Genomic DNA, 14,858 nt, shown 5'->3' on the forward strand with positions numbered 1-14,858 from the left:
TTTACAAATGGCCGTATTTCAATCAATGTAGTCAGACTACATTGGGGTGAAAATATTACTTCAGTCAACTTTTTATTTGAGGTGAATGCATTTCAAGATTGAAACAATATAATAGGGTTTATATTACTTGTAATAATTAATTAATAAGAAAACCCACCAAAATTATAACCACTAAAAATAAGTTATTAACCATATAAAATTATTTCCTATTATATTGAAGGGGCTTGCTCTGTGTTCAGGAAACTAAGAAAAAAAAGAATTAAAAAACGGAAAATATGTTGATTTATTTTTCTTTCTTTTCTAATTTTTAGAAAGTGGGAAGAAAATTTTGAAAACAAAAATAAATGAAACTTCTTCCTAAATCTTAAAATTTCTTTTCTTTTCTTTCCAAAAAATTATTGAGAAACAAAATGAAGGTTTTCTCTTCAATAATTTTTTTTCTGAAAACAGCGCAAATTAAATTAAGTGAGTTTTTAATACAAAATTAAAACTTTTTTTTTGTAAAAACAGCCATTCAACTTTTATATGAAAAATCCTAACAATTTTAAATAATTTTTTTAAAGTTACTTTAATAATCTTTTTCTTTATTATTTGTAATTAATTAATATAAACCAAGATAATAGGGTTTATATTGCTTAATTTGTTTATTTTCTAGGGTGCTTCATGTTTTTCAATCTTTCCAGAGTTGAAATTTCCACAGAATCAAGGTATATAAATCTCTTGTTTCACTATACTATCTTGCAAATTGCCAACTTGTGAAATAATCATTTAGGGTAATTGCATGTTTTTTAGTTTGCAAATGTAGATAAGCATCTGAGTAATATTTTTATGCTTAAGCAAACACATTTTTTTATTGTTTTTTACATTGCTTAAGCATAAAAATGTATAGTAAAACTTGTCAAGTTCAGAGTTGGAACTTTAGACCTCTGTTAAACTGAGTTTTGATTTTATGCTATTCGACCAAGTCTCCTAATAAGGTGTTAGGAGGAGTATAATTAGATCATATACTTGTTAGAAAAGTTTCTTTAATGATTAATTGTAATTTTTTTTTTGGGTAATTATGGCAAGCTTTTGATGATTTTGATGTTCTGATAAGATTGATGAGATAGAATACTTCATTTTCCTCCACATTTAATTAAGTTTGAAATCTGTATGAGATGGAATACTTCATTTTCCTCCACATTTAATTAAGTTTGAAATCTGTATTGACTCGAGATGTCGGTAATAATATAGTAATAATATAGCGGGTGCTACTGTGCTTGTATGACTGAGTGATGCTTAGCCATTGTGCTAAAGAGTCTGATGATTGAGTTGCTGAAATTTAAGGCTTTTAGTTATTGTATGGTTTTTGGTTAAACGATGCAGATAAATTCTGTTAGATGATTAAATTTTCCAAAACAAGCTAATGGAAAAGACAATTTCAGCCCGCAAGGGTTGACTCAGTTGGTTAAAGAGGGGATAATTATCCTCTTGGTCACAGATTCAAATCACACGGGAGGAGAGAACCAGAGTCCGTCGTTTAAGTGCGGTTTATCTTGGTTCACGTGATTTGATTTGCAGGCTATTGCGTGAGTCCGTGGAATTTACCCGGTCCACACCCGAAGAGTAGCGGCTGCGGGTTATGATTCCGCAAAGTGTTTGGGAGAGTCTTTAACTAAGTCTTTAATCTTTGATTGCCTAATTTGATAGCCTAACTTCTATGTCATCAAAGACCCTACCCTTTTAGTATCTCTACAATTCCAGGCAACATGTGGCAAGACTTCATTCTTGGACGCTGTTCTGTTCATATCTATTACATTGGGGACATAGTTGAAAAGTCTTTCACTAAGTCTGTTTGGTATGGTTTCCCTGTTAAAGATATAGTATATGGATAAGAAATGTACAACTTTTGAAATTTGAATGGGATGCTAGCCATATAAAAGTCAGGACATATCCCTACTGAATTATATTTGAGTTGACACCCATTGACTAAGGTTCTCAGAAACTCTATTTGGCTTGGAATGTTTCGAGCCAGTCAAGATGACATTATTTCAATGAAAATTCATAACTGGGGGCTGTGTGCGCGAGAGGGGGATGAGGGGATATAATACTACTGAGCTCCATTCTTTAGTAAAATAGATAAGAGATGAAAACAACTAGTGAAAATATGTCTCTCTTTGTTCTTACACTTTTCCTTGTTATGCTAGCATGGTTGGAAGCAGGTCCTGTTGATGCACAGAGCGGGCTACTCCCGCAGGTGGAAGGTATACCAAAATCTAGATGATTATTGTATCGCCACATTAAGCTGATAAGCCTGCAATTTCATTTACTTTATCTTATTAGATTTGTTTAAATATGAGTTACAAAATGTATCATCTCAGGGCTTTCTAACATATGATTTTGATGTATGCAGTGGATGCATTACGTGAAATAGGTGATCAACTGGGGAAGAAGGACTGGAATTTTAATGGGAATCCTTGTGATCAAAACAATCAAAACTGGAGAAGTGAAAAATCATCAGAAAGGCCAAAATATAATAATACTGTCATATGCGGTTGCGCCTACCCTGATGGAATATGTCATGTCGAATACATGTATGTAATTTAAATCCAAAATACCATAATTGAGAATTTTGATGAATTTTTACCCAAAATAATACGATTCACAATATTGGCGAAAGATTCCACTTACCAAATTTTTTATTTAGTTTTTTAGACGCACACCACAGAGATGCACAGATGAGACACAACTGAGCAATGCGTTTATAGCGCACTGTTTTTGGGGTACTCCCACCAGATTGAATTTTATGCTAGATTGTGCTATTTTGTGCTCCTGTTCTTCAAGTTGTGATTTTTTATGGCATTATTCGAGCTTAAAATTTCATTGTGCCAGAACCTCTATAGGAATTTGCATATATTCAATTTGATTAGTCACTTTTGTTAATTAAAAAACAGAATTCTTAAGGGGCAGAGTCTTGATGGCATACTTCCACCGTCCTTGGCTAAGTTGCCTTACATCAAGGACATGTAAGTAATTGTTCTGAATTGATATTACATTTTGTTTCCACTACATAGAAATATAAAAACTGGCACCTACTGCTGCAGTGATCTTACTAACAATTATCTGCATGGCACCATACCCCGCGAATGGTCTTCATTACGTCTGGATTATCTGTGAGTTACCTGCATCGTTTTATTCTAGATATCGATATTATAGACTTTAAATTTGTTCAGTTAAAGTTTTTTGCCCAGTCTTTAGGGTAAACTTAGGTTCACTTTATAACCTAACATATGATCATGATTCATAAACATTTTAATCTTAACATTGCTTATATGATCCAGGTGTGTCATTGTGAATCGTTTATCTGGAACAATCCCGGATTACTTGGAAAAAATAACCACTCTCACCTATTTGTATTACCTCACTCTCACTCTAATTTTCTCAGTATGTATTTCTCTGCAGTATGATAATTTACTCCACTATAAATTGTGTTATCAGGGCCCTTGAATCAAACCAGTTTTCAGGCACTGTTCCTCCTGAGCTTGGGAACCTTGTCAACTTGAAAAGTTTGTAAGATCTTTTTCCTTTTTTGACGTTTCACACATGATAGACTAGATCTGTATCTGCAATTTGTTTTTGTTTCTTAAATCTAATTTATCATATTGGAATTGAAATTTCAGGATGTTTTCATCTAATAGTTTGACCGGGATGTTGCCAACTAGTTTTGCTCGGCTCACAAATTTAACAGATTTGTATGCTTGATCCCAGTATGATAGTTATGGATAAACTATAAATTTATTCTAAAAATACATAATTCTGCTCGTTTCCTTTTGTGCTAACTGCAGTAGAATCAGTGACAACAACTTTACAGGACAGATACCTGAATTTATACAAAACTGGAAACAACTTAAGCGACTGTAAGATCCTATATCTATTAGTAACCTGGTGTTCGCTTTTTAACATATTCTTGTATAATTGGCTAACAAATTGTTGCAAATTAAGAGAGATAGGTGCAAGCGGAATGAGGGGACCAATTCCATCCGGTATATCTAGTCTTGATCAGTTAACAACCTTGTGAGTGTTTAACTGAATTAAGGTGCTTTGTGTGATCGCAATTACTTCTGTTTTATTATAGCAAAATTTAAGTCCTACTAAATACAGGATAATAACGGACATTGCTGGACCAACTCAGTCATTTCCTGATTTGACAAGCAGCGCAGGCAACTTAAAATTATTGTAAGTTGTTAATATTGTTGAATATAAATTACATATATATAAACCTGAGCAATCAATCTTGTTGACAAACTACACCTCTGATTTTACAGATATTTAAGAAATTGCAACATTTCTGGAAAAATCCCTACATATATCTGGAAAATGACAGTCCTAAAAAGATTGTAAGATTCTTGAAAAAGATCCTTCAATTATTCTTTTTTTCTCATTCTCATTTTTATCTATTGCTGTAAACCTGCTTTATAAGCCTGTGATTTGGACAGGGATTTAAGTTTTAACAAATTAGTAGGACAAATTTCGAAAGACATCACCGGGAACAAATTTAAGTTTGTGTAAGTATGAACCAAGATTTATGCCTTCATAGAATTTTGTTTGCACAAGTACTTGTTGTTTAAGTATACCTCTGTTCACTAACCACATTCTCTTTCAAATAGGTTTTTGACTGGCAACATGCTAAGCGGAGATATTCCTGCCTCGATATTCTTATTAGATGGACTTAGTGTGTAAGTACCTTAATCGTACATAGTATGCCTTTGAAAATCATCTCAGAAGTTCATCTAATACTGATATTATGCCTGCAGTGACCTTTCCTACAACAATTTTACGTGGCAAGGCCCCAAGCAGCCTGCTTGTCAACATAACCTGTAAGAATGCCAGTTCAGTTAATTTTCTAATTTTAGTGTTTCATTTCCTAACTCTACCAATGTATAGCTGCATCATATTGAACACGAGTTTTATTGGTGAAAGGCTTATATATGGAAAAATGTTCTCACAATCCTGATCAGGCACATTGTTTTTTAAGGTATACAGGGTTGAGGGTACCCCTACCCCCATTTTATTAAAAACAAATAAAGGTGCATAAAATGCATGTAAAAATGACAAGGTAAAGGCAGAACAGTATTTTTTGAACCTCATCTGCTAAGGAACTAGAAAGAAAAAATTATGAAGACAACAAGGTAATTTCCATCAAAAGTAGTCACCGCTATGAAAGCATTTATAGAAACATGTTGAAGACAAACTTATCGTTCTCTCTGCTTAGATGTCTTCAAATCCCCCATTATTCCAAATTGTTTCACTCATTGCTTCACATGATTTTTTCAATCTATAGGAAAATAGCTATCAACTTGTACAAGAGCTCTTCATCCGGCAACGCATTGTGAGTTAATTTTGATTGCTATTTCACTTTTAATATATATATATATATATATATATATATATATACACACATTAGCAGAGTGATGATACACTACTAAGTTTTGACTATATCAGCAATACTCCTCACTCCCAGCACATGAATTGTTTAAGTTATATCAGGAGAACAATTGTAGCTGAAAATCTATGGACAGATGACTCAATGTTATAACCTTCCTTAAAAAAACATGCTGACTTTTTTACATGTAACTATCTAACAGAAAGGACATTCGTCCATGCTCAGAAGATTTCATCTGTCCTGAATGTAAGTTCATGGTGTGAATTTTGTACTGCTGTATTAAGATTCTGAGCATCCTAGATCTGCATGCAACATACACTGAAGTTAAGGATGTCTGGGAAATAACTCTAATTTATTTCTTTTGAGAACCACGTAGTGTCAAAGGCCTTGTACACATCTAAAACAAATCAAGATATCTCTCTGTATTGATTTACTTAAGATCTCTTATTATACTTAAGCTATCGTTTAGACGAAAGTGATTTGTATCTCCCAATTTAATTTCAGTTTCTAAATGTGGACATAATTTGTGACCTGATGTGCCCTTAACATCTACAATCTTGTATATCTCTCAATCAAACTTCGATGCATTTTTCATCATTAATACAATTTACGAAGCCAACATTGTTCCTCAAGTAGAGTACTTTAAGTATGTCATCATGTCACTACTGCTAAACATCCAATCACAAATATTTTGTTTGTCTTGGTTACTTTGATCACTCGTAGTTTTATTTAAAATTGTTTAATAAACTTTCAACATCTTTGAATACTTTTACTTTAAGGTTGAAAATAAATTCTGCTACTGCAATGCATAGATTTATCTCGTTTATGAAATAAGTTCATCTTACTCACAAATATGCCTATGTCTTTGTACTCTCCTGCAATGCAATAAGAGTCCCAGTTTGACTTTCAGAAGTTACCTAATCACATTATAAACTTAAAAGTGATTTGTGATTGATTGCTTGATATAAAGGCTACAAAGGTCAAAACTGCTTTAAGTTGCATTTTAAAGGTCAAATGGGGCTCCTATTGCACAGAGGAGGAGTTTTTGTCTATATTGAAATTTGGGTGTGCAATTATATCTACCATATATTGGCAGATGGGTGTTCTTTACATGTCAATTGTGGTGGAAAGGAAGTAAAGGAAGATAATGGAAAAGTTTTGTATGAAGGGGAGGAAACAGCTGTTGGCAGTGCAGCAACACTTTACGAGAGTACAAATAATCACTGGGGATTTAGTAGCACCGGGGATTTCCAGGATGATGATAATGATCAAAACAAAGCTTTTGTTGAAACTTTAGAGTCTGTACCATCAACAAACATCCCTCCAATATATACTACAGCTCGAGTTTCTCCTCTTTCACTTACTTATTTCCGTTATTGCTTGGAGAATGGGAGTTATAATGTAAGCCTGCATTTTGCGGAAATTCAGTTTACCAGTGACAATACATCTAGTAGTCTTGGAAGGCGAATATTTGATATCTATGTTCAGGTAATAACCCAAATGATGTCTTTACACAAGCTTGCCTCTGCTTTTTTTGTTGTTTAAGAAGAATGTTCTTTTCTCAAACTGCAAGAATTAATTTGATAAAACCTTTTTCTTATCAGGATAAAATTGTTCTGAAGGATTTTAATATTCAAAAACAGGCTCAAGGAGCACAAAAGCCTTTGATCAAACATTTTAATGCCAGTGTGACTGATAACATCTTAGAGATCAGATTTACATGGGCTGGCAAAGGGACTACACGTGTTCACAAAAGAGGTGTTTATGGTCCTCTTATATCAGCCATCTCAGTGAATCCAAGTATGTTTCTACTTTGTAATGAATCCTTAACAAAATGTAGTTTACTGCCAATCATACGAGTCCTTGTTATTAAGGTTTACGTGATGTCTGAGACTTATACTACAGCATATGTTGTTTTCTGAATTTTGCGACAGATTTCAGAACTTGTACAGCTGATGGAAAGAAGAAGAATAAGAGCGTCATATATGTGACGGTTATTGCTCTGGCATTATTTATTATTACTTCATCACTTGTCATCCTTCGCTGGAATAGAAGAGAAAGGAAAGAGAGAAGTAAGAGCTAAATAATCAGTTGCTTAAAAGCTTTAGAAATTAGAATGAATCCAAAATAACATACATTGCAACTTACACGTTAATGTTATAATCTTGGATTATGATTGATAGGTTTATGAATATAACAGGCAAAATAAAATGCAGAGTAAGAGAATTGTAGAGAGAAACTTCATTCACATAATACTCAAAATGAGATCTAGAAAAGCTGATTGTCACAGCACCTGCAGTGCAACGTATATACTGCAGGAATGACACCTGGAATAACAGAAAAGATGCTAAATGCTAGTAGGGAAAAGTCTAATGTACCCTGCTAATTATTACAGACCAAGTACTGAAATATATAAAGGATAAATGCTAAATAATAGCAAGTTGACTAGCTCCATTACTCCCCCTCAAGCTTGGAGTGGGATTCTGAGACAGCTCCAAGCTTGTTCAAGAGATAATAGTGCTGCTTTGAGGAAAGGGCTTTGGTGAGTATGTCTGCAACTTGGCCATGTGAGGGAACCTTCTTGGTCTGGATAGAGCCATCAGAAATCTTATCGCGGATGAAGTGCAGATCAACTTCAACATGCTTCGTGCGTTCATGCAAGACAGGATTAGCAGCTATGGCTATTGCTGCCTGGTTATCACAGTGAAGAATGGTAGGTGGTAAGTGCTGTAAACCCATATCTTTGAGCAATGCAGAGAGCCAGGTGATTTCACAGGTGGCCAGAGCCATGGAACGGTATTCGGCTTCAGCACTTGAGCGAGCAACTACAGGTTGTTTCTTGGTTTTCCAGGAAATAGGAGAGGAACCCAGTAGAACACAGAAACCAGTTGTCGAACGACGGGTCATGGGACAAGTGGCCCAGTCACTGTCACTGTAGGCCTGTAATTCAGCGGCGGATGAAGATGCAAGGAGAACACCTTGGCCAGGATTGGATTTGATGTAGCGAAGTAGTTTTGTGGCTGCATCCATATGAGCAGACGTTGGAGTGTGTATGAACTGAGTTAAGATGTGGACAGAAAAGGCAATATCAGGGCGGGTAATTGTAAGATAAATTAACTTTCCAAGAAGCCTCTGGTAAGGATGAGGATCCCGGAGAAGAGAACCTGTATCAGTTTGAAGACGAAGGTGTATATCCATAGGAATTTTCAGAGGTGTGGCATTAGCTAATCCAAACTCAGCAATCAAGTCAACAGCATATTTCTTTTGAGAGACAAAGAAACCAGCAGCAGATCGAGTAATTTCAAGGCCTAAGAAATAGTTGACATGCCCAAGATCCTTCATCTTGAATGTCTTAGATAACATGATTTTGAGAGTATCAATTTGTTTCATGTCATTTCCAGCAAGAAGTAGGTCATCAACATAGACAAGAACAAGTGTAATGGAGGACTCAACAGTAAGCGTAAAGAGACTGTAATCAGAGAGAGATTGGACAAAACCCAGAGTTTTAAGATTGGTAGAAAGCTTACTGAACCAGTTGCGAGGTGCTTGTCGAAGCCCGTATAGGGACTTCTTTAGTTTGCACACCAAGATTGATTTTGAGGCTGAGAACTCCTCCTGATTAAGAGTGATTCTGCAGCCATAATGAGTATAACCCTGAGGCATTCGCATGTATACAGTCTCATGTAAGTCACCGTGCAAGAAAGCGTTCGTGACGTCCATCTGTTGCACATGCCACTTCTGAAGTGCTGCAACAGCAAGCAGAGCCCTGACTGTTGTCATTTCCAATGACATTCCAGCACCTGTCATTAGTATGCCCTTTACCACCACACGCTCCACAAGTAACAGATCTATCAGCACTCACAGTAGTTTTAGTAAACATGGCAGATATGTCATTATCAAGATGACTAGAAGCTTGAAGAATCTCATGCTGAGACTCTTCCTGCTGAATAGCAGAACAAGCAATTTCCACACTGGGCAGGGGTATTAACATAAGCAACTGACTACGTTGAGAGGAGTATTTATCATCAAGGCCATTGAGAAATTGAAAAAGCTTAGCCTCCTCTTTCTGAGCATGAATAGCTCTCAACAGTTCAGTCACGTCATTACCAACAGTTTTAACAGAGGGCAACAGATTCATGGAATCAAGTTCCTCCCATATACTACTGAGTGAGGTAAAATAATCAACAACACTACTGCCATTTTGGTTAAGACCAAACAACTCTTTACTCAGTTTGTATTTACGAGACCCATTAGTCAGCTGAAAACGCTTTTCTAACTGTTTCCAAACTTCAGAAGCAGACGTAATAAACAAGACAGATTTCTTAATGGAATCAGAGACGTTATTATGAATCCAAGAAATTACCATACTGTTGCAAGTGTCCCACTGCAAAGCTTCAACAGCATCAGATGTACTCTTGACCTCAGATCCATCCACAAAACCGAGTTTGCGCTTTGATGACAGCTGAATCTCCATGGATCGTTTCCAGGAGCGATAATCACCAGCACCTTCAAGCTTCATGACATTAATGGAAAGGGGGTTATCAGATGGGTGAAGAAACAATGGGTTTTGCATATCAGAAAATGAGAATTTACTTCCAGACATCACGATTAGAGTATGAAGACGAGCACTGCTCACTCTTTAATCACAACACTTTGGAGAAGGGGCTTTAGATCTGAGTATACTAAGACAACGATGTGAATAGAGAAGTTGACTAGCTCTCTAATAATTCACTCAACAAATAATTTGCTGCTCTGATACCATGATAGGTTTATGAATATAACAGGCAAAATAAAATGCAGAGTAAGAGAATTGTAGAGAGAAACTTCATTCACATAATACTCAAAATGAGATCTAGAAAAGCTGATTGTCACAGCACCTGCAGTGCAACGTATATACTGCAGGAATGACACCTGGAATAACAGAAAAGATGCTAAATGCTAGTAGGGAAAAGTCTAATGTACCCTGCTAATTATTACAGACCAAGTACTGAAATATATAAAGGATAAATGCTAAATAATAGCAAGTTGACTAGCTCCATTAATGATAGTTTCTACTTCCGGGAAAGGAATATATATGACAATATAAGATGTTTGTTTCGTGCAGTTTTGAGGGGATTAGATTTGCAGACTGGTGTATTTACATATAAACAACTTAAAGTTGCCACCGACAACTTCGATGCTGCAAACAAGATCGGCGAGGGTGGTTTCGGATCTGTTTACAAGGTAAATCAATTTCATAGTCCACCTTCTTTGTATATTTTTATTCAGAATAATTATTCTCCTTATCGAATTTGCAGGGTACATTATTGGACGGGACTATAATAGCAGTTAAGCAACTTTCTTCGGGATCGAATCAAGGAAAACGTGAATTTGTGAATGAAATAGGCATGATATCTTCTTTACAACACCCAAATCTAGTCAGGTTGCATGGTTGTTGTGCAGAACACAAGCAACTACTACTAGTGTACGAGTTTCTGGAGAACAACAGCCTTGCCCGGGCTTTGTTTGGTAAGCTCATTTATGTTTCAATTATAAAGAAAAATGCAAATGAATGATCTTGGCTACAATCAGGGGAGCATTTTGTGGTGCCGCAAGTCTGACAAGTTCCCACACTTTACTAGTCATCCCATATGGGAGGTTACAGTACTAAAATATATGATTCCTCTACTGTCTACTCGTGTGTTTTAGTTTTTACTTTTATTTTACTAGTGGATTGATATCATCATTGGCAGGCCGAGAGGAATCTCCATTCGATTTGAATTGGCCCACACGGCAAAGAATTTGTATAGGCATCGCAAAAGGCCTAGTTTTCCTTCATGAAGAATCCAATCTTAAAATTGTTCATAGAGATATAAAAGCTACAAATATACTTCTGGACAAGGATCTCAACGCGAAGATTTCAGACTTTGGTTTGGCCAAGCTTGATGAAGAAGAGAACACCCATATCAGCACTAGAGTTGCTGGGACTGTGTGAGCAATAATTACCTTTTCTTTTTCATTAGTAATGTTAAATTCTTCACCAACTATATATCTTTAGCTAAGTAGCTATGATTATTACTTTTATTTACGTTAGATATAGTAAACTATAAGAAAATGCAGATCTTTTAAATACCGGGATGATATCATAAAACTCTACGTGACCAAGTAGGAAAAATGAATCGCAATTCTTATCATGAATTTACTTGGCAGAGGGTACATGGCACCGGAATATGCATTATGGGGTTATTTGACGGACAAAGCAGATGTTTACAGTTTTGGGGTGGTTGCACTGGAAATTGTTTCTGGAAAGAGCAACCTGAAAGATCTTTCAAATAAAAATTACGTCTGCCTTCTTGATCGGGTAAGATCGACTATATATTAGTTACACGCCTCTTAAGTTCCTTAAAGCAACACACACATAGGTGATGCATATGATATTTTCATTTTAGGCTCTTGCGATGCAGCGAGATGAAACATTGCTAGAGTTAGTGGATCCAAGGCTGGGTTCAGATTATAACAAGGAAGAGGCAATGAGAATGATTCAAGTAGCTCTATTATGCACCACTCCAACTCCGGCACTAAGGCCAATCATGTCTTCTGTACTTAGCATGCTTCAAGGTGATATTCCTATTCAAGACTTAAATGTGGAAGATCCTAATATGTACGGAGAAGATCATTACAAATTTCAAGCCCTGAGAGACATGTATGATGATAAGCTAAAGAGGAGTAAATTTTCAAGTCAATCTTATTCTGAGATTCCCATTGCGTCTTCAGTTGCTGCAACCGAAGCCTCTTCCTCAACGTCTATGCATGACTTGTATCCACCTGATCTTTATCCTCGTACCGAGACCTGGATTGCACAGAATGATTCTTTTTCGACATCTGTGAAACAAAGATAGGGAAGCATCAAGCATGCAAACACATGCAAAGTCAAAAGCTACTGTGTAAAGAAACCAAATTTAAACATGATCATAGTGATCTACATTTTCGCTTTAAGTGTTTGTAGGTATTGTTATCAAGCATATAGTGATGCAGAGATTGTGACGGTGATGGTAAAAGTTGATAGTTTGATTTGCTTGCATGTATTCTTAGCAAGGTAATTCAAAAATCACTGCAGTGATAAATTATGTAGAGGCAGGGGACAGGGGTGATAACAGACAATGGGCCTTTTAACTCTGTTTTCATTCCTGGGTTTAATTATGGTATTAGTCGTATCATATTATTTTTAATTGATTTTTCTGGTATAAAAGTTTTAACAAATAATGGAAGTTATCAAGTGTGCGAGTTGAACATGTAACAAATTGTGTCCTACATATTTAGGTAAATTGTACTCTCTCCAGATTTAGGTAAATTGTACTCTCTCCTAGATATGGTCGAAAGAAAAAGTTTATACTTTTATTTATATATTGGTCACAATTTTTTATTAGTTTATTTCGAAAGCATTGGCCATGACCACATTAAGTATTATATATACTAGTTGATAACCCATGCAAGTACGGGCCGAGATTAAAATATTAATGATTATAAAATTTAATTCTAAATTATAATTAAAATATATAATAAATAAAATTGTACTATTATTGCAAATTTTCTTTTGAAATTATATGTAGTTTTCATTAACTCAAATTTTATTAGAATAACAAACTCAACGTTATTACGTCTCTTTTATCCGAAAAGACATAACTAACATTTTACACCGAAACGTTAGCCAAGCAATGAGCAACACTATTGACAAATAATTTAACAAAACATTAAATCAACGTTACTAAATAATTGCATATTATATTTCTTATTGTTAGCTGAATTTGTATATTTATATAGTTTGTGATCGCATATTTTTTCTAATAAAATATTTTTTATGTAGGTATAAATTTGCAGTTGGTGGTAAAATAGAATTTTATAGGTATGAATTTAGAAATTACAATGTAAATACGATTTTATTTATATGAAAACAATATAAATATGTGATATATAAGAATCAAAATATGGGCACAATATTATATATAAAATTATAAGTCGTATAGAAATCAAAAAAAGAATAATAATGATATATTTAGAGTTATAGTTGTGACACCCTTGTACCTCATTGTATTTTATATAAATCAATCTAATTGAATATCTATTCATAAAACTAAATAGGTTCAAGTGCTCAAATTTTCAATTCACGAAAACATATATATTACAATTACAACCCACATTTTTTTATTCAAATATTCAAACGGAGTTCGACACAAGACATTACAAACAACTTCCTAATAAACTTAGCTACATATAGCTATATACACAAGTACCGAAGAGTAGGGAGTACAGAGTATTAGCTGGCTGACCTGTAACTTAAGCCCGCATTTACCACTCCAACTTGATATCATGCAAAAGTTTAGTTTTTAGGACAACCTGTAGAGTATTTGCATTTGATACGAGCTGCGACTCAATGAGCATACATCATTATAACTTTTACTCTACCGAATTTAACACAAATAAAAGAACAATAAATACTTATGCCATGTACATGAATACCTATATTCTAATATTCTCTTCACTTTACTTGTTGTGACCAATCAATCCTTTAGTATCATCCCGGGATTCACATTATTTCACGTTATTTGTCTCAAAGACTCATACTTCACGTTGATAGCGACAAAGGATACTAATTCACGTTGATAGCCGCAAGGGCTACTAATTCACGTTGATAGGCTAGCTAGGCCTCCCCTTGATATTGTAGTATTGACGGTCACAACGCTTTTAGTTAATCCAAACGTTTATGCATCTATACGACATGCACAACAAGAAATTCAAGTAGCAGGTTATACGATTATAACTACCAGGCAACCACATTTCATATTCCATCTATACAATTACGACTTAAATATGTATAGACGACTAAACCGTATTACAAAGATAATATTCTGTAATTGGTATTCCCGATTTTTACAAGATGGATTTCCGTATTTCCGAAATTAATTTCTCGAAAATCGAGCAGTGTTTCCTCTATTTATAGGACTACCAGTCGATATCATATCGACGCAACCAAATCAACAATTCGCAATTCCAATCCAAACAGTTCTGTCTTGAACAATTACCATATAATTTTACATACCAAAAACCGAGTAACACTCACGAACTAAATTTTCTAAAAATCAATCTTTTTTCAAAAATAATTTACAAATAATATTTATAATTGGCAGGACTCAGCGGAACATCATAGTCCACCGTCAGCTCGTCGAGGCTCATCGCTGACGGTGGCAAAACCCGGGGATACCCGACCCGGGATTCCGATCGCGGGTCTCACCGATAATTTCTGAAAATAATTTGAATAAACCGAAAAGTCAACTAATCCAAATAATCACAGAAAATCATTTGACTTTCACAAATCAAACAAGAAATTCGAATAACCCGAAGGAAACTTCGATTTAACAATCACAGTAGCACCGCAATATCCTCGACTGAATATACACGC

The 14,858-nt window shown here is 35.0% G+C and overlaps 1 protein-coding gene across 3 annotated transcripts; it reads left to right on the forward strand.

The window, feature by feature from the left end:
• Positions 1-1,944: 1,944 nt before the first annotated feature.
• Positions 1,945-12,702, forward strand: LOC141695077 (putative LRR receptor-like serine/threonine-protein kinase At1g07650). 3 transcript variants are annotated; one of them, XM_074499314.1, is made up of 24 exons: positions 1,945-2,243; positions 2,393-2,573; positions 2,934-3,005; positions 3,084-3,152; positions 3,321-3,392; positions 3,478-3,549; positions 3,660-3,731; positions 3,825-3,896; positions 3,982-4,053; positions 4,141-4,215; positions 4,305-4,376; positions 4,476-4,544; positions 4,647-4,715; positions 4,794-4,856; positions 5,321-5,368; positions 5,625-5,668; positions 6,519-6,910; positions 7,027-7,222; positions 7,357-7,494; positions 10,527-10,645; positions 10,720-10,930; positions 11,155-11,392; positions 11,612-11,762; positions 11,866-12,702. In XM_074499314.1, the coding sequence occupies exons 1-24, from the start codon at positions 2,126-2,128 to the stop codon at positions 12,298-12,300; spliced, it is 3,120 nt and encodes a 1,039-aa protein (XP_074355415.1). In that variant the 5' UTR covers positions 1,945-2,125; the 3' UTR covers positions 12,301-12,702. The 3 variants fall into 3 exon arrangements, with proteins under 3 accessions (XP_074355415.1, XP_074355416.1, XP_074355414.1); XM_074499315.1 differs by having other exon boundaries at positions 1,947-2,243; positions 7,066-7,222; positions 11,851-12,702; XM_074499313.1 differs by having other exon boundaries at positions 1,949-2,243; positions 11,851-12,702.
• Positions 12,703-14,858: the final 2,156 nt, after the last annotated feature.

This window comes from Apium graveolens, chromosome 11 (genome assembly GCF_009905375.1).
Source record: "Apium graveolens cultivar Ventura chromosome 11, ASM990537v1, whole genome shotgun sequence".
Lineage (NCBI taxonomy): Eukaryota > Viridiplantae > Streptophyta > Magnoliopsida > Apiales > Apiaceae > Apium > Apium graveolens.